At 38.9% G+C, this 19,665-nt stretch overlaps 1 protein-coding gene across 1 annotated transcript in view; it reads left to right on the top strand.

The window, feature by feature from the left end:
• The window catches only part of gpc6b (glypican 6b), a 74,111-nt gene that overhangs the window by 25,160 nt on the left and 29,286 nt on the right, over nt 1–19,665 (top strand). Inside the window, exons 3-4 of the mRNA XM_056432472.1 lie at nt 4,679–5,070; nt 9,279–9,444. Of these exons, the coding sequence (XP_056288447.1) occupies nt 4,679–5,070; nt 9,279–9,444 (558 nt within the window). The remainder of the gene's footprint in view (nt 1–4,678; nt 5,071–9,278; nt 9,445–19,665) is intronic.

The following is a 19,665-nucleotide window of genomic DNA, read 5'->3' as shown; positions in this document are numbered from 1 at the left end:
GGTGTGCTCGACACGGGCTCACGTAGTCACACACGGCCAGGGTTGCCAGGTCTGTGTGACAAAACCAGCCCAATGGCCAATTAAAACCAGCCCAATATCAGAACTCAAAATATGCCCGTGCCAAACCATATACACTGCTTTTAAAGTCCATGTCCAGTACCGCTGCTAACCATGTTGGTGTCCTAAGCATAACTCCTTCATGATGGGGGGGGCGCAAGTGACTTTTTTTCGTCAGGCGCCGGCACCGGAGCTCTGCGGCGCGCGCGAGACGGAGATCGGAGTCGTGTTAACGCGACACGTAGAGACAGAATGACATGCTGCTGTAGAGACGACCAACAACAGACGGATTGGAAGCTCATTCTGCACATGCGTTAAATGCGTTAAAAAAATTAACTATTTAATCCTGTAATTTAATCATAACGCGTTATTTTTCACAGCACTAATATATATATATATATGGTTCTTTGAAATAAGTTTTTTTGAGAAATCATAGGTTAGGGCACTTATAAGCTAGATAGCTTCAGCCTCGACCCTTTCGGTCAGCCACTTTCTTCTTTTGTTGAATTCTGATTGTTGTATATTTTGCTGATCGAAATAAACTAAACTAAACTAAAATAAAATAAACTAAACTAAACTAAAATAAACTAAACTAAGGGGTTAAAAGGGCCCCATTTGTGAATCCCACAGAACCAAACCCACCCCGGGATGGGGTGTAGGAGTAATCACACGAGGTGATTCTCGCCAAACCGTCCCATCCCGTTGGGGAGGTCGGCGATTCATAATCATACTCGCCTATGAATCGCTCCTCCCGTGGAGGCGATTCTGAACCGCCTATCGCCCACCGCTCCTGTGAGATTCACAAATCCCTGCTGCTTTGCTGGAAATCACTTCTACTTACAGACTCTGGTTCGGGGCTCCGTGACGTCACTAGCACCAAAGTGCTTAGATGTCACGTGACAATGTTTCCATGGTGACGGACAAGGTCGCGGAGATCGAAGGCACTGCGTGGATGTGTCGGCATGTACGTGCTGATCTGGAGTCAGTTTGGTAGGATTTGGGTATAAATAAATTATTTCATTTAAAATATGGATTTTTATTTAAAGATATCCATGTAATTTGCATGCAAAATAGGTCTACCCGAACCAGCGGACAAAAAATTCAACCCGCGGCAACACTTCAAAAGTAGCACAATTCCGCGGGAAAACCGCGGACCTGGCAACACTGCACACGGCGCAGCCTCCGCTGTCAAAGTTTAATGATAGGCTATCGTAACCTGCTGACAGGGCGGAGTCACCAGAGAAGTTCACAACAATAGTTTTTTTCAATTTTAATCGGCTCAGGCACCGGAAAGAATCACCGAAATGTGCGTTGCGTTTCGGTCCGGGTAATACCGGTTGTATTGGAACCGGTACCATATTGGCACCGGGTTTCGGTACCCAACCCTACTCAGCATCATGATGCTCTGTTTGCAGCTCTTGCAGACATTCATTTGGACAGACCTCTTAATTACTTAGACGTGCCAACGATTTATGTATGTCTTTGACATTTCACCAACTTTGTTATTGTGAAATATGATACCTCTCATGCATTTTTCCCTAATTAGATTGAGTCGTCTTGTTTCCCCACTCATTTATAATTAATGCATCCATATTGTAATGCTACATTGTCATCACTCCAAAACAGAGCTTAGAATTATATCAAATTGACTTAATACCATAAATTCTGCCATAATTACATCGCTGGAATATTAATATTATAGTAAAATAATATTGTAATCACTCCAAAACAGAGATTTTAATGATATTAAATGTACTTAATACCATAAATTATGCCATGATTAAATTGCTGAAATATGAATTTGATATAACCAGATGCATGGGGTAGATACCCTGGCTGCATTAAGATATTTTTTGTTCCTTTTCTTTTTGTAAAGTGCACTTTTTTGTTGGCATTCATCAGCATACACGTCACTTAGCACCACTGACTACATGCTTTACCAACAACAAGCACACATCCTGCTTGGAGCTTTGCCTATTTAAAGAACTGCTCACTGCAGTCGTTCATTTCCAATAATATTTTAAACGACTCATGCAACATCACAAGTCATTCATGCTGTGTGCTGCTGAAAGAAAAAAGTGATATGATACCCTCTTAAGATAGCAGATAGGTAAAGCTAATTTAATCAGATCCCCATAGGACCTCTTCAAACTAACACTTACTGGTACATGCTGCTAAGACATGCTTATAAAAAATACCTATTGTGATACGAATAGAGAAATCAAGTCAGCATGTTGCATGTAGTTTCAGAAATGGTGTTAAAATGAATAAAGGATTGGAATCTAGCATTTCTCCTGAGGCAAAAGTGATCTTTAGCCTCCAAGCCAACATCAAGTTTTAGTCGCTGCTGGTTGCATTTGTCTCAATCAGCTAATAAATACATTTGAGCGTGATCTACTGCCTTGTAAATGAGGCATATGTTTCACGCTGTATTTCTTGTTGGTGTGCAACGGCAGCTTTCGATATAATTAACCAGGTGTCATTTGGAGTCGTGCCATTTGGTTTCTCCGCTGCTGTAGTTTGTCATTTCACCTGCAACGCTGAGAACTAATGAACACTTCAAGTCCATTACCGTTTGGTCTGGGCCATTCTGATAAGTAACTGTGATGTGAATGGCTCAGAGGGCAGAATTGATTCTTTCGTGGATATGTGGTCATGTGACCTCGCTACTGTGAATTGCTTTAGAATGAGAATCACTGTGTTTGCCAAATGTACATTGTACACTGTTGATATGACAGCTGTATACAGCTCAGTAAAACCAACACAGCTAAAAGTGAAAGGTTGAGTAAAACAAGTCAAAGAAAGTTAAATACAAATATTATACAGTTGATTTGATGAAAAATGATATTATGTTATGTTACATATTCTGTGTAAGAATAGTAAAAATAATTTGCTATGTCTGCAATTATTTTAGAAATCTAGTATTCTACAAATAGTATTCTTCCATCTGTTAATTGATTAATCAGATACAAAATAGTTTGGCTTTATTAAGCAGCAATAGTCGAGAAAAAACGAATTGACACAATTTTCCAAAGTCTTGTCGAGTTTGTCAGCTCATTGTTTTGGTTTTGCAGCATGTTATTGTTTTAATTTATTCTTCTCTCCTCAACCCTGTTCCAGGTGCAGCAGGTAGCTGTTTTAAGTAACCAGGGTTCTTATCGTCATGGAAAACCTGGAAAAGTCATGGAATTTAAAAATGGTTATTTAAAAATGAAATCCCAGAAGTTTTGGAAAACTCATGGACATTTGTTATATTTATATGTTCATTTACGCAGTTTGATTAAAAGAATAAACATTTATACACATATTTATTATTTTAGTCAAACTATTGTCTCTCATTAATTTGTGTCATTTAAGGTATACTACGAGATTTTACAAAATGTTTGGTCATGGAAATTTAAAGGTTAAAATTCATGGAAAGGTCATGGAAAAGTCATGGAAATCCATTAGTCAACATGTGTATGAACCCTGAGTCACATTATTTCTGATTAACTGCACACTATCTTCCCAGCACCAATCAGCAGATAGAAAAACGTCAGCATCAGCATTATGTTTCCGTCAGAAGACCAAACCAGAACGGAAATGAGACAATATTGATCTTACATTTTTGTCCAGAACGATGGCTCCAAAGAAACTGCTAATCTGTCTGGTAGATGACATGTAAAGAGGCTAACGCGTTCGCCATATCAACTTTATGAGGCGATTATTAGTCAATATTGCATTTACAGCTTTCCCCTTTGTCCAAGTGACCAAAAATATACAAATACTCCTGCTTTGAAACTTTGGATGGTACATAATGCCGTATTAAAGACAAAAACGAGAAATGTAAAACACCTTCTGTAACCTCCATCACCCTTTATGACAGTGGATTCTCCTGTCTAGTCATGAACTATTTTCCATTGCAATTGAATTTAATCATGGTCCTTGAAAGGGAGAACTATCATTATATAGATACCAGATGGTCAGGAATATTATCATCTCTTCCCAAGTCATGAGGCCAACAACAAGTGGTACTTCTTGCAGAACGGCTGCAATCTTTACAGATTATTGTGGCATTTATTGCATTTCCTTCGACAGCCTTACGCTTCCCCCATATGTTGCGACGCTCAATAATGTGTCACAGGAGCAACATTGCAATTCAATGTACAGGAAATCATTCCGCAATAAACATCCGTTCCATCAAGGTACATAAATAGATGTTGTGTTTGCAGGTGATTGAGGGACAATATAGACCTCTTGCAGTGCAAACACAAAACTTATTACTTTCCAGAAATAAATACGAGGACCGCTTAGACTGGTGTTAAAAGTAATTTACCGGAGATAACAAATCAACAAAGCTGTGAAATCAACATCAGAAGCCTTAATTGATTTGCTATTTTGGTATTCTCTGGTTGTCGGCGTATTTGTGTCGGCATCGAAATTGAGTCGACTTCCTTTTTAAGCCTTGCAAGTCTTGCAATCAGACACAGTTGATGTAATTTTGCATTTCTATTTCAATCACAAATGATGTTCCCGGTGTATCTTAACAATGTATGATGCCATGTACAGTATGATCAAGCACAGTTACACATGAAAGAACACAAGGCCATAAGTGACACTTTATCTTTCCTTCTTTACCCAGAATTCTTCCTGGAGCTACTGGAGAACACCGAGAGGTCCCTGAATGAGATGTTCGTGAGGACTTACGGCAAGCCTTACATGCAGAACTCCGAGGTCTTTGAGAACCTGTTTGCAGAGCTGAAGCGCTACTACACGGGAGGAAATGTTAACCTGGAGGAAATGCTAAATGACTTTTGGTCGCGGCTACTGGAGCGTATGTTCACGCTGCTCAACTCCCAGTACGTCATCACTGAGGACTATCTGGAGTGTATCAGTAAGTACACTGACCAGCTCAAGCCCTTTGGAGACGTGCCCAGGAAGCTCAAGGCTCAGGTTACCCGGGCATTCATCGCTGCACGCACATTTGTCCAAGGGCTGTCTGTTGGCCGGGAGGTGGCCCAGAGAGTGTCTAAGGTAACGGTGTTCACAACTTTAGTCAAATATAACGAGGGTATAAAACACCTAATCAACTGCTTGCTTCTGTCATTTTCAAACATATTTAATTTCATCGCTCTCGCTCTCTCGACTTTTTATTGGATGTCTTGTTTGGTGTTTCTGCAGCGAGGACACTGTTCCCTCTGGTTCTTCAAACAACTTCTTTCCAGATACTTTTCTGACTAACATGTGTTCTCTTGGTGCACGTGTTCAGGAAGCTTGAGGCTCGAGGCGGCTTGTTTTCAGGTGCTGTCTAGAAAACGCTGTTGAAGAGTCTGTGGATTGCTCAGTAGAAATGCCCAGACAATGAAAAAGCAGAGAAAACAAATGGTGTGCTATCACTGTGTGTTGCTCGTTTTCCTAATATTTGTTCAGCCAGAATACAGAAGCCATTAATCATGAGCCAGCCGTAGTAGTTTGTTTGATACTATGTAATCGTAATGCTGCATCTGCTCTATATAATACTGCTCTGGGAGCTTGTGTAGTTCTGATCGCGTACAAAGTGAGATTAAAGGAAAAGCAAGAAGAGGCTAAGGCTTGGATTTAGTCGCACTGAACAACAATACGCCTTATTATGTGGAGAGAGAAGCCCTAATAGGCACTTTGGTGGTTTCTTTTCACTACTGCATTGATATCACTTTGATTGAATTAACAACTCTATATTAAATATGTATAGACCCGCTGTATAGTATATAAATGGAGGACAATTAAAAAAGTGGCAATAATCAGAGACAGAGGTGAAGACCCGACTGTTATCTGTGTTTTCTTGTGGCCCCGCTGGTGCACTCAGTGAACTCTGAACATGTTCTCTTCAGTGTGTTTATTAGTTCCCTCCTCACCAGTAGTGGTGGTGAGGCTCGTGTCGAAGCAGGCACAGAGGATGTGGTGTTAGTATGTGTTTACCGAGTTACACTCGGCCTTTCTCACAAGCTAGGATGTCCCAGCTTCACCTCCTTGACATTTCAGTGGGACATGAGCTCCAGGTCATGTGTCTGTGACTGCAGCCCCTTGATCCCCCAGGGTACCTATCTATCATGAGGGATTGGGTGAGGGCATAATAAAATGTGACACCCTGCTAAAGGTTTCTGTTGCACAGCGTCTTTAGATGTGACAGCCATGCTTATTGCTGCTGGGATATATATTGAATTAAAGTCGGCGATGGAGTACTTTATTGCTTTTCACAGCTTTAGAGACAAGAGACAAAACGCAAGACTTTGAGGAAGCAGAAACTTGTGTTTGGAGTCTGCATCTCACAAGCACAGCTCATACTGATCCCAGATCAATTACCCAAATAATACATCTGCTTCTGTTTATTTGCAGTGATTAAAATTGTGTAGTCTTCCGCCTGGTTATTGAGACAACAACTTTGTAATGTGAATGCACTCACTGTAGTAAGATGACAATGATTTTGACGGAAACAAATGAGTAAACTCGTTCTGCTTTCCTAAAAAAATGCAGAGACCGTTAATGGGCTGCATGGACTTTGTAAAGTGAAAATCGTATCAGACTTCACAGTATATGTGGCATTTCTACAGGAGGAATCGTTAAGTGTATCAGTCACTCGGTTACATTTGTTTTCCTAAAATACAATGGAAATAATCTATTGATTTGTAAAATCACTTCTATTGTTACCAGTGTGGTTTATTATTAACTGAATATGCGAGACACTACACTATATAACTCGGTTGTACAGATATGTTAATTAAACCAACGAATTATTAGTTGACAAAAGTGCATTCTTGGTGTTGGTCAACTAAAAATGTCTTTGGTCACTTGTACATATTCTAAATTACCAATATTTTACTAATGTGAAATTATTATTATTATTATTTTTTAAAGTAATGACTAGAAATTAAGAAATGTGTTTTACAAAAAGAATGAGTTTGGGACTATTTATACTACAGCTAATAGTAATACTACTAATGATAAGGATTATAATGAACTGCTAATACTATTAATATTTCTCCTAATTATTCTAATAATAATGATAAATAATAGTTGGAATATACTATGACTACTTACAACAACGAATATATTGTTTTTGAGCCTCTCTTCTGACTGTGGAGCTACACAAATACCTCCAGTCCTCTCTTTATGATACTTAGGGCTGGAAAGAAAAATTACTTGTAACCTTGTATTGATAAGTTCTTTAAATAACATGTTATCGCACTAAGATACCACTTGGAGAGAAACTTTAAGCAAAGCATAGATTTTCTATCCACTTTACCCTGCGGTTTTCTTCATGGATTTCCACCGAGACAAAAACATGACATTCTTCATACTGCTGCATGAATGCAGACACATCCAGTTTTCATTTTATCTACTAAACTCTTTCACTGTTTGTGTGGCCTGAGGTCGTCAACTAAAGAAACACAATGTTTTCTTTCCTCTTCAGATCAAATCAATTTACAGGGTAATTCGTAGTCTATAGAACTAGAGGACTTCAAAAGTGCATCCCTTTTAAAAAGAAAAATAACAAAACATTAAGACTACAGTACACAAGGTGTCGTGTCACATTTGTATCTTTTTTAAAGAAAATGAGAGATTAGTAAGTGCTTGCAACGGCATGTCCTATAGCCTGAAAAAGTGGGTTTTCAGCCAGAAAGATGCTTCATGGAAGACAGAAAACAGTCCATTAGCCGAGACCCAGGAGACCTTTCATTTTGAACTTCTTTACAGGGCTCCAGAGTGCAAACATTTGAGTGTTAAGGATACAAATGTTGAGTGCAGCACACTTTTAAGAAATCACCTAATAACAACAACATCTTTACTAGGTCAAGTTTGTGTTTGCTGTCTGAAAGGTCGCAGTACTCGCTCACATGTGGCCAAACAGACGACCACTGATAGGATGTTGCCCTTGGGTACACACAAGGTCTACATGTGACCTGAATGTCATACGGCAGAGGACAGCTGGCTCAGTCAATGGTTTCCTGTTGTTTATTTTCTGCGGATATTCCTTCACCAACACCTTCTCAATGAGACAGTTGAACGCATTTCTTTATACTTTGTTGACTCCCAGCTGTTCACCAAAGTCACACCCGTCAAGTCAATTTAATTCCCAATTAATAGGCACATTTGGGATTCTAGACTAAGAGGGCCATACAATTTGTACGAAACATACAACACTCTATCCTCAGACACATATCCATTGAAGCAGCTTTCAGTTGAAGATGTTTTTTTTAAGAAAGAGCCTATATGAGCCAGAGGCTACTTGGAATCAGCAACATGTGGCCAATGTACCACAGTGACCAATTAGCCTGCAAATTCATCTAATCTGTCTTCTCCTTAAGAAAACAAAGGAGTATCTAGATCTGCATGTCTTTCTTCATTCTATCTGTCTGGAATGATTATCTCTTGGAAAGCATTTGAAAAGCATTAGTGAGTGAGAGGGAATTTGCCGACTAATATCAACATTCAAACACTCAATTAGTGCCACAACTAATTGTTACGCTGACTCATTATGTTGCTGTTTTACACCCGCTTAAATTGTGTTTTTAACTCAATGGTGGCTAATTAGTTTAAATCAATTTAAATTCCACCCACTTAAATAAAATATGAATAATCAAACGGATGGATCCCTGTGGATGGATAATCAGTGAAAACACACAACTAATATTGCTCAGTGATATTTATGCTCTTCTTGTTCCTAGCATGTGTTATTTTGGGGGCTTTGTGAATCCTGCTGTGTGTGATGATTCCATATCGCCCTCTTCAAGCTCCACCTGTCACACATGAGCATCATCTCATTTTTGGATGTGAAGATGAGAAGGACAAATAACTGAGATATGAAACGCTTGACAGCTAACTCGGCTAATGAGTGGGCAACTAAAGTTGTCTTCATTTAATATTTGATGTTCAAATGCAGGTTACATCATTAGACGTGCTCACAAATGTTGAAAAGTCTTCGGGTCAGCAAAACATCTCTCTTGTCATCTCTCTTGTGGCACTTTAAGATGATTGGTATTCGACAAATAGATTTTTTTTCTGGATGACTCTTTAAAATTGCTTTGCATCCTCAATTTGTATGTTTGAATATTAAATGAAAACAAGATGGAAAATAACAAATGCTAATATGCTCTGGGAATTAAACTGATAATTAAATGACAGTGTGGTTAAATTATGATTATGGGTGTTGAAGGAGCTGTGCAGGGGCTAATATCTGCGGTCACACTCTTGTGTTCCTGCAGGTCAGCAGCACGCCAGCGTGTATTCGGGCACTGACCAAGATGCTGTACTGCCCCTTTTGTCAGGGCACGCCGGCACTGAAACCCTGTAAGAACTACTGCCTGAACGTCGTGAAGGGCTGCCTGGCCAATCAAGCTGATCTGGATCCAGAGTGGAACCTGTACATTGGTAAGTGTTTTTCAATTATCACTCCATAATTCATTTTCTACCTGGATGCGGCTGTTCTGTTATGTCCCATCAAACAAACCAATTTGATTATGTAATTACGCCTGAGTGCACGGCTCTACGATATGGTTAAATGGGTCTAATGGATGTGGAGAAAAGAAACACATTAGCACTCACAATAATGACTTTTTTCACATTCAGTTTTCAAACTACAGGAAGTAACTGGATTCATTCTGATATCACACATATTGCTTTGTTTGGTTTTACACCTTTTCCCCTTTTCTATATAAAAGACTAAACACCTTATTGTTCAAACAAATATTATTTACACTTTGAGGCTGATGTTGTTTGATTTTTACTTTATTTCACATCAAATTGAATGTATGATGTATGGTTTTCCGTCTCTTTGACTTTATCCCTCTTATTTTTTTTACTCCCAGCATTCTGGTTGTTATTTTTGGCCAAAGTAAGCTGAATGTATGTGAGTGACTATAGTAACATATTTTACAATAGTTCTGTTCAAAATAACCTGATATAAGGAAGTAAAAAAAACTGTCTCATGTCAAAATGTTTAGCTTGTTAGTCTCCAGCATTACATAAATAGGTGTGTTATGTGGTTTCGTCTATTTAAAGAGAGGTTACAGCTGGTGCTGTGTTCGTGTTTTGTAAGCATCAGTTCCATCGACACACATTGAGCCTTCGGATGAGGCTGCTTTATTTGTCATTCTTCTATCAACATTTACTTGCATAAAAAGATGTTATTCATGGGATTCTTCTCTCCTGCTGGGCTAAATGGTAACTTGTAATAGGGCAGAAATGCACAGCGGGGAATGTCAAGTTTGTGAGGAGAAATCCAATGGGAACTTGTTCAGCTCAGAGACGAGTACAAACAGGAACGTGATATTTATATATTTATTTCATAGGTCATAGAATGCCTCATATAGACTGCTGATGTCATTTAGATAGAGTCTTCCTGTATAGGACTGACAGGGAAAATGTGACGAGTCTGCTGTGAGAAACAAGAGAAGGAGCTCTGGTTGTTCCTTGCCATGGAGAAAATGAAACTTTGAAATCGCAACCTTTAGAAATTGCATTTGAATGTTTATAGAAAAAGAATGGTGACATACGCCATGTAAAGAAACCGAGTACGTACCTCGAGTGGAGACATGGCCACTGAAAGGATGGAAGACTATTATTTGCCATCTTCCGACATCTGTACTTTTTAAACTGGAAACTTGTTTTATGTTGTGATATTTCGTGGAATCTCCTTTCAGTCAGATGCCATCTTAATTAGGTTTTCGTTGTGAAATGAGGTGGTATTGTACAGATAGCTCCTCATTTCTACTTTGCTGGTCAGCTGTTTCTCATCCAATAGAAACGAGGCATCTGAAAAAAAGTTCAGCTGAAAACAGCCACGCTGCACAGTGCTGCGCCCCTCCTGGTGTTAATAATGCACACAAATAGCACTCCTTCAAACCTTTATGTCAGGAACAGTTTTGCAAAGCACTCGAAAACTATTTCAACTATTTACCACGATGATATAATATGACATACTCTACCTCTATCCATGTTGTCTGACGGTTTCTTTCTGTAACCAAACACTTCATGACAAACAGAAAAGAAAGCTGCGTGTGTGTGTGCGCATGTGCGTGTGTTCTTCTCAAAGCGGCGGTGCAGCAGAGAGGAAACACACATTAATGAAGTTTAGCAATCATTCAAAACCCCAAATAACGAATATGGAGATTTCAGTGCCCTCATTTCAAACAATGTGGTTAGTTTGTTGAATAAAAAAAATCACAGAGGCTTTTAGAAATTATTTTGCTGTCAAAATTGTCTAAATATAGATGTTTAAACTCACCTCTGTCACACCCATCCTCAAAAACCCTGAGCTCATAATATGTAACTCTTATTATTATGATTTTTTTGTATTAGTAGTAGTAGTATTATGTTCTTGCAGTTTTAACCAAGTCGACAAATACTGACGCATGTTCAGCTTTAAAGAGGATCAATGCTTTATGCAATGATCATTGTGATATATAACGAGGTGTATTCAGCCGTTTTTACTTTATTTAGAGTTAATTAAACAACCAAGCTTCAAGAAGCTTTGTTTACTTCACTGCATATCCAAGGGAGCATTATGAAAATGACCTCGAACATATTACATATTTAATTTTCTCACTCCATCTTCTTACCAGATGAACATTGATTGAATATCCTCCATATTTTTTGAAAAGGCATACAGTATAGAGTTGTAATGACTTGACACATGTTCAAGGATGACCATTCATTCATGTGAATGTGGGTTGTGAAAGCTGTGCATAGATACATTGTGCCCATACACATTGCACGACTAATTCAGTCAATTCATGGATTATAGTGGATGGGATTCATGGCATTGTAACATGTTTAATTAAAGATTGCGAGACATTTTCCTCTGTTGTTCAAGTCGTTAACAGAACCACAGGGTGCCATGTTTAATCTTTCCTGACACAGCGGGGGGGGGGGGGGGGGGGGGGCATGTTGGAAATCAGAATCAGAATCAGAATCAGAAACAGTTTTATTGCCAGGAATGTTTTAATTTTGGTGGAAGGTGCAACATTTGGACATGACAAACAAACAACAATCAACACGACAGAAAGACAACAAGTAATGTGAAAGTGTTTGGGTGTGTGCTTCAAGTGGTGTGTTTTAGTTAAAAGTGTATGTTACGCGTGGCGTGTGTTTAAGTTAAAGTGCATGCAAATAAAGTGGCATGTGTGTGGAGGAGGCCTCAAGTTAAAGTGTTAATGTGTGTTGTTATGAGCCGGGTGGCCCTACACAATTAAACATGTGATGCCAGTTTAAAAGAATTCAGTCAGAAGTTAATAGAACTGCATAAAAGAGAGGCTAAATGGTGCGCTGCCTTACGGCCTCTCATGAAAGCAAACAGGAGGAGATATCAGCGTTTGAATCCATTTTTATCACTTCATGTTATTTTGGTTTGATATTAGGTTTATCCTGTTGTTCATGTGTGAATGTTTTCATTTAGAACTATTATTCCTATTAAATTAAGGGAAATTGTCACATTAGCTCTCAACTTTAGAGCTCACACTGCATATCAGCGGAGAAGTATTGATTCATTGATTGTGTTGTGAAATCTCCATTCATCTCGACGTGTCTTCTTAAGTGTCATGACACTGTCCCTCTGTATGAGTTCAATCTGTCTCCATCATGACTCTTGTCAGTTGGATTATTGTTATTCAATGTAAATGAAATGCCAGTTCTGTCGTTTGGCTCTGACATTTCATGCTCATAATAGGACAAGCGATTTTTAATTAGCTTAAGGTCCAACCACAAAAAAAGGTATTGACTTGAATCTCGGTGTAAAATTGTCAGGAGGGCGTTGTCATGTTCAGCACCGACAGCGGCATAACGTGACACACACGTGATGCTAATATGATTTGTACTAGACAAATATAAAACTAAATAATTATAATAACTCGGACATGTGCTAACGAGTAAAAGTGGGTATCTGCTCACTGAAGGAAATAGGAAGCTTTAGCTCAAGGGCTCAGGGAGAAGTTGTGAGAAACTCCTGAGATTCCCGACGCAGAGCCGGTGACGACGTGAAGCTGAGATATTCATCTTGATTCTGTGGCATCCAGACTACATCATACACCTGCTCCACTGACCAGGGAAGACAAGATATTGGGGTATTACAAATAATCCAGAAAAAGAGGGAGAAAGCCTCGAGGCTGTGCGCGTGATGGTGAAGTTATTTCACTCCAACACCTTTTCACTCTCATAACACCCTCTGATCAAATACATTCCAACTTGTGAAAAAGAAAGTGCAAGTTTAAATTTAGCAAGGCCTTACCTTCCTTTAACACTTTTACCTGCAATGCCATGTATTCCTCCAACGTGATGAAGTGAAAGAAAAAAAATATAGCTGGTATAATTGGCCGTCTCAAAGATGTGTGATTTTGTGTCTTACACATCCATAGTACATTGTCATTTTAGAAACATTTTGAAAGATACTGTTCCTGAAACTCATGAATATTGATACGAAACACGTTTGTATGTAGCCTTACTGAATTACCTATTTGTTATACAGAGTTTTCGGAAACATATGATAAACAGATGCTAGAATGTGTCTTTTTAATGTTACACTGGATGAATCAAATCTGAATAAATCATAGAGTAGATTAAATGGGGTTTGCTGAGTAGCCAGTATATAATCCATTAGTTTCCACTAGACAAATCCTTGCAGAGCTCCACCCATGCTGCTCCTACGATTTGCTCATGGCATTAAATATGAAAATATATTTTATGTATTTATTGCAAATTACTGATTTGATAAAATAAAAAATATTCATTATAAACATGCATTTTAAAAAGCAGTACATGAGCAATTTGAAAAGATTAAGAGTGGGATTAGATTTTAAATTACATAAATGAACTGAGGCATGAAGCGTCTGATTAACAGCTGTCAGTCTGTTCATCGCACCTGGAAAATCGACGCTGAACATAATCAGGACTCGCACGTCCTCTCTGATATATACAGGACTGTCTCAGAAAATTAGAATATTGTGATAAAGTTCTTTATTTTCTGTAATGCAATTAAAAAAACAAAAATGTCATGCATTCTGGATTCATTACAAATCAACTGAAATATTGCAAGCCTTTTATTCTTTTAATATTGCTGATTATGGCTTACAGCTTAAGAAAACTCTAAAATCCTATCTCATAAAATTTTAATATTTCCTCAGACCAAGTAAAAAAAAAGATTTATAACAGCTGAGTGTTTGTCAAGGCTCAGGAAACCCTTGCAGGTGTTTCGAGTTAATTAGACAATTCAAGTGATTTGTTTAATACCCTACTAGTATACTTTTTCATGATATTCTAATATTTAGAGATAGGATATTTGAGTTTTCTTAAGCTGTAAGCCATAATCAGCAATATTAAAAGAATAAAAGGCTTGCAATATTTCAGTTGATTTGTAATGAATCCAGAATGCATGACATTTTTGTTTTTTGAATTGCATTACAGAAAATAAAGAACTTCATCACAATATTCTAATTTTCTGAGACAGTCCTGTAGAGCATTATTCTGCATGAATAACTGGATGTCTGTTTGAATATGATCCCTTTGACAGTTTGTTGTCATCTTTCTGTTGTTTCAAAATGCATCCGGTTTACTTTTCTTTGTTCTTTTTAGACAATGTTCTGAAGTATGCTGTTTTTAAATATTTTGATATTATTTATCTGGCTGTCAGCCTCTCAGATTGTTTGAATACCAATCACTTGCTCTGGCGATGAACATTGCCCACTGCAGTTTAAACGGGTATGGATGGAAGTTTTCCTGCTGCACTTCACAATATTCACACAATGAGTCACGTGATTGGTTTAAATTCTTACGTTTCTTTGTCATATTGTCGCATGGCTGTAAACGTTCTCCCTGGAGAGACGTGTCCCACACAGTGATCTGCATTGATTCTTTCTGCTTATTTCTTTTTAATTACGTGATTTGTTTTGCTTGGTAACTGGAGCCAGCCTCACTGTTTATGAAAATTCAAGACAGCAACACATTTGTGAAAAAAATCCTCATGAATAAAATATTGAGTGGAAAAACCTTTCCGAACACAAATAGACCAACATGTTTTCTGCTCACAGGGATGCTGAGGGCAAGCCGAGACAATGTAATTGTTAGAGCACGTTTCATACGGTGTGCTTTGTGAACATCACAGCAAAGGTAAAAGTGCTTTCTTGAAAATCACAGCGAAGGTAAAATATCTAACTTTTAAAGGAAAAAGTACAGGCAAGTTAACTTATAAAATAGATACACAATCAAAAAGTAAAGTTCTGATAATACTGGAAGAAATTCAAAGACTAAATACACACCACACATTTACGCTTGAACATAATTAAGGCGAACAGAATTTTTGAGCATCAAGCTGAATAGGTTAACGCACATTGCCCACCCTGGCTTATTGACCCTCCTCCTGACCAGGGACCAGTATGGCTGAGGCAGTAAAGGTCTCTATATAGCAAAGGTATTTAATTCAGTGTTATTAATGTAAAAAATAGTTTTAACCAACTCTAACTGATCTGACATTGAGAGAGTGCACATGAGTGGGAAAAGGAGAGATGCGTTGAAAGAGCAAACATGTATTCTATTGTCGTCGTCTCTAATTGAATAATCAGTGGTGAGACGGTCCTTTTATTTAAAGCAACACTATGTAACAATTGTACCTTAAAATAACAGCTTGAAAAAAATTGTGCCGCTACAATGACTTTTAATATGGCGATTTGCGTCTCCGCCATTGCCATCGGGGGTCTGTGGGGAAATAACTCCGCTATGTAAGATTCTGGAGGCGCCCGCTCCGGGGCGGATGTACTTCGACCTGCTTTCCGGCAGTGATTACGCAATGTGATATCGTGCCAGCCACTCCACGCTCGCAGCTACAGTATAAGGGTAGCTTTTTTTATGTAGCTTTTTGGTGTTGTCAACAATATTGTATTCGATCACATGTACCCCACATTCAAACATTTAGAAAACAACGTATATAGGCTGAAAACGCGATCGGTATTTCATCTCAACTAAATGTTGTCATTCTTTTGGTTATGTTGTAACAATTCGCCCTTAGCAACTCAATCAAGGGGAAAAGGTACAATACGCTAAAAAAAAAAAAGGGAATGGGCGGATCTGCGAATTCTGGTGTTAACTCTCTCTGCTCAAATGGTCGTAAAAGAAAAACACACAGTCGATATGCGGAAACCCAAATGTTATTATATTAAATCAAATTCAATGCATCTGCAAGCCCCCAAAATGAACACATCCACTACAAACAATCAAACCCACTCAAAACGAAGTATAATCCCCGGATCCCGACAGTCCCCAAAGTCTTTCCCCCAAAACAAAAGTAAATGACTGCACGCGCACACCCCCCTCCCCCCAAAAGCCGGCAAACAGCTGACCGACCAGGCGGAAACATGGCGAGGCGCCGCGTTCAATCCCCGCGCTACTTCACCCTAGTCCGGTAGGTGCTGGGCCAGTTCAGTGTTCCTGCGCAGTCTTCGTATTAGCAGGGCTCTCAAGTTTTGAAGACAGGCAAGAGTGACATTTCCATCAGCATGTTTGGAGCGCGCCTGTCAGCGCGCTCCAAACAAAAAAAACTCGCGTCACCTCCCCCTCGTCACCTTTTATAACCCGTGACACGTACAAATAATAACAATAATTATAATTATAATACAGGACAACACATGATCCCAACTCAATACAAGTGTATGCGAGGGTGCATCTATCGTAACTGGGTATTTACGACACTGAAGTAAATGTTAAATACCTCAAAAACTGAAGGGGGCGCTAAAAGGGAAAAACTACATAATGGGGCTTTAAGTAAAAATACTACTTCCTTTCAACCAATTGTACAAAACTTAATGTTATTAAAAATAGATGATTAAAATAATTAAAATTAAAAAACGGTAGATTCCCCCTTTTGAGAAGCTGGAACCATGTAATAGAAACAATCCAGTTAGTTCATCTTTATACTGGCATATTCTGTTGGGTAGAATACGTATTTAATATGTTTCATATGCAAAAAATCTTACTTTTCTGAGGTTACTGTCAAATTATTGTTCTGAAAGAAGGAGTTCAATATGTCAATATTGTGAAGTAGAAAGTGGCATGAAAAGAGAATACTTGAGTAAAGTACAAATACCTTACTCGGTTGCATTCCACCACTTAAATAAATGAGTTATACTGTATCGAAAACTTTTTTAATTATTTCTGTCTTTAATTTAAAATGGCTTTTGTGTAGCAAGCGGTCAATGATTTCTAAGACTGCCTACAGATTTCCATCTCTCTGCTTTGCTCACCCTGCATTCGGTATCATCCAGGATTTATAAGGGAATAAAAGAGGAGACAGAAAGCTTTCTTGCATCTGATGTGTAATAACACATCTGATTGTGCAATCAGCGGATTTAAATTTGGAGAGCTTTAACTCTCACACCCTGTAGATATACAGTCACAGGGATTTATATTTAGTATCTCAGCTCCTCAAACTTAAAACACCTACAGTTAATGAAAGGAAATTTAATAGAATTTGTAGACTTCTCATCATAGTTTCCCCCCTGTTTGGGGTCTATGTGATGTCAAAAGAAAGTACCGTGTACCTGCAAACTAGCTTCATCCGCCGTTCTGTTTGTGTTTTCCTAACTGTGTGAAGTCTGAAGTTCCATTTAAAAGATGGATGCTTTTGAACAGAAGTGAATTCAAACAGTGGCGCCTGAAAGTCATTGCAGCCACACCTTTGGAGGGAAATGGATTTATAATGGTCAAGTAGAGTAGAGGCGGGCATGCCTTAGGAGGGGGCATGCCTTTGCCACTCCTGCACTGCTAACCCTTCATTTGACTGTCAGGTTTCTAGGAACAAGTTGCACAAACACGGTTTGTACCAATCCCGAGCCTGCAATGACAGCTTTGAGTTCTGAATACAGGAATTCGGTGAGCCCTTCTTTGCCCCTCCCTCTCTCTCTCTATCTCTCCTGGTAGGAAGAATCACTTTTAAAATTCTTCTCTTAACGTACAAAGCCTTGATTGGTGATGCACCATCATATCTTAAGGAGCTTGTAGTACCATATTGCCCCACTAGAGAGCTATGCTCACTAAATGTGGGACTACTTGTAGTTCCTAGAGTCTTAAAAAGTAGAATGGGAGCCAGAGCCTTTAGTTATCAAGCTCCTCTTTTATGGAACCAGCTTCCAATTTCAGTCCGGGAGGCAGACACAGTCACCTCGTTTAAGAGTAGACTTAAGACTTTCCTCTTCGACAGAGCTTATAGTTAGGGCTGAATCAGGTTCACCTGGTCCAGCCCCTTGATATGCTGCTATAGGCTTATAGCTGCCGGGGGACGTTTTAGCATGCACTGAGTACCTATCTCCTCTTTTTTCTCTCCTTAAGGATGAATTTTCATCTCTCAATCACACGTTACTAACTCTGCTTTCTCCCCGGAGTCCTTTTGACTTCACGTCTCATGGGGTCATCGGACCCTATGAGACGGCATAGATCCTATCTGCTGATGGATCATCGAGGTCTGGGTCGTGGAATTCCTGCTCCTGACTACGCCACTGTCCTGTTGAGACTCCGCCCACTCCTCCTCCCCACCGCCCTCTGCCTGATGGATCGTGGAGGTCTCCATCGTGGAATATGCCTTCTATAAACTATTCATACACTCTGTCATATTCATTGAATGTATTTTAACTCTAAATCTGTCCTTCTGTACACATTGCATCTGTCCATCCTGGAGAGGGATCCTCCTCTGTTGCTCTCCTGAAGGTTTCTTCCCTTTTTTTCCCCCTGAAGGGTTATTTGGGAGTTTTTCCTGGTCCGATGTGAGGTTTTGGGGCAGGGATGTCTATGTGTACACATTGTAAAGCACTCCGAGACAAATTTGTAATTTGTGAAATTGGGCTATACAAATAAACTGAATTGAATTGAAAGACCTTGTCGTCGGAAATACTCAGATTTCCAACCTGAGCAAACGTCTCGCTTTAGTGTTCAGTTTCAAACATTTGTTTGAAAAGTAATCAAATGTTATAAGTTAGCTTACTTTCATGAATTCATTACAACTAGTAAGTCATATTAAAACTATTTAAAAAGTAACATTCCCAACACTGGTTATAACAGAAGATGGGCCCTCTTAAAATAGGGATACGCCTACTTTTTCAAATGAGGTCTGCTAGAGCAATTTTTCTCAATAAAGCACTCAAGATGAATTTTGTTTAATTGGACACAGATTAGAACGTGGAAACAATGTCAAAGGGGTCACTTGCTTCCCCCTTTATGGAGATTTAGTGAGTTTACGCTCATTGTTTTCTGTTCGGTCCACATCTTATCATCAACGTTTCGATAGAAGTGCTTTTTCAGCCGAAGGAGGAAACTGTTTTCAGGGAATAAGCTCTAGAGCTCACAAGCTCGCTACCTGCTCAGTATCCAACAGCAGAGAGAAACAGTTAGTGCAGCGTTTAGCAGCTAAAGAGAAATGTTCCCCACGAGTTGGTATAGAGACCAAAAACAGAGCTAATAGAGAGTGAATAATGTCCAAACTCTAAATTAAAGTGAAAATAACTGTTTGCTAACAAACACAAGGTGATCACAACTTATTTCCATTGCCCTCAAGTTGCCAAAAAAACCTAACTACAAGAGCAGCCTTAAATAATTGATCCAGATTTTGTTCATTTCTTT

The sequence above is a fragment of the Pseudoliparis swirei genome, chromosome 2, assembly GCF_029220125.1.
Source record: "Pseudoliparis swirei isolate HS2019 ecotype Mariana Trench chromosome 2, NWPU_hadal_v1, whole genome shotgun sequence".
NCBI lineage: Eukaryota > Metazoa > Chordata > Actinopteri > Perciformes > Liparidae > Pseudoliparis > Pseudoliparis swirei.
The sequence above is the reverse complement of the archived record's forward strand: the minus strand, read 5'-3'. Positions and strand labels throughout refer to the sequence as shown.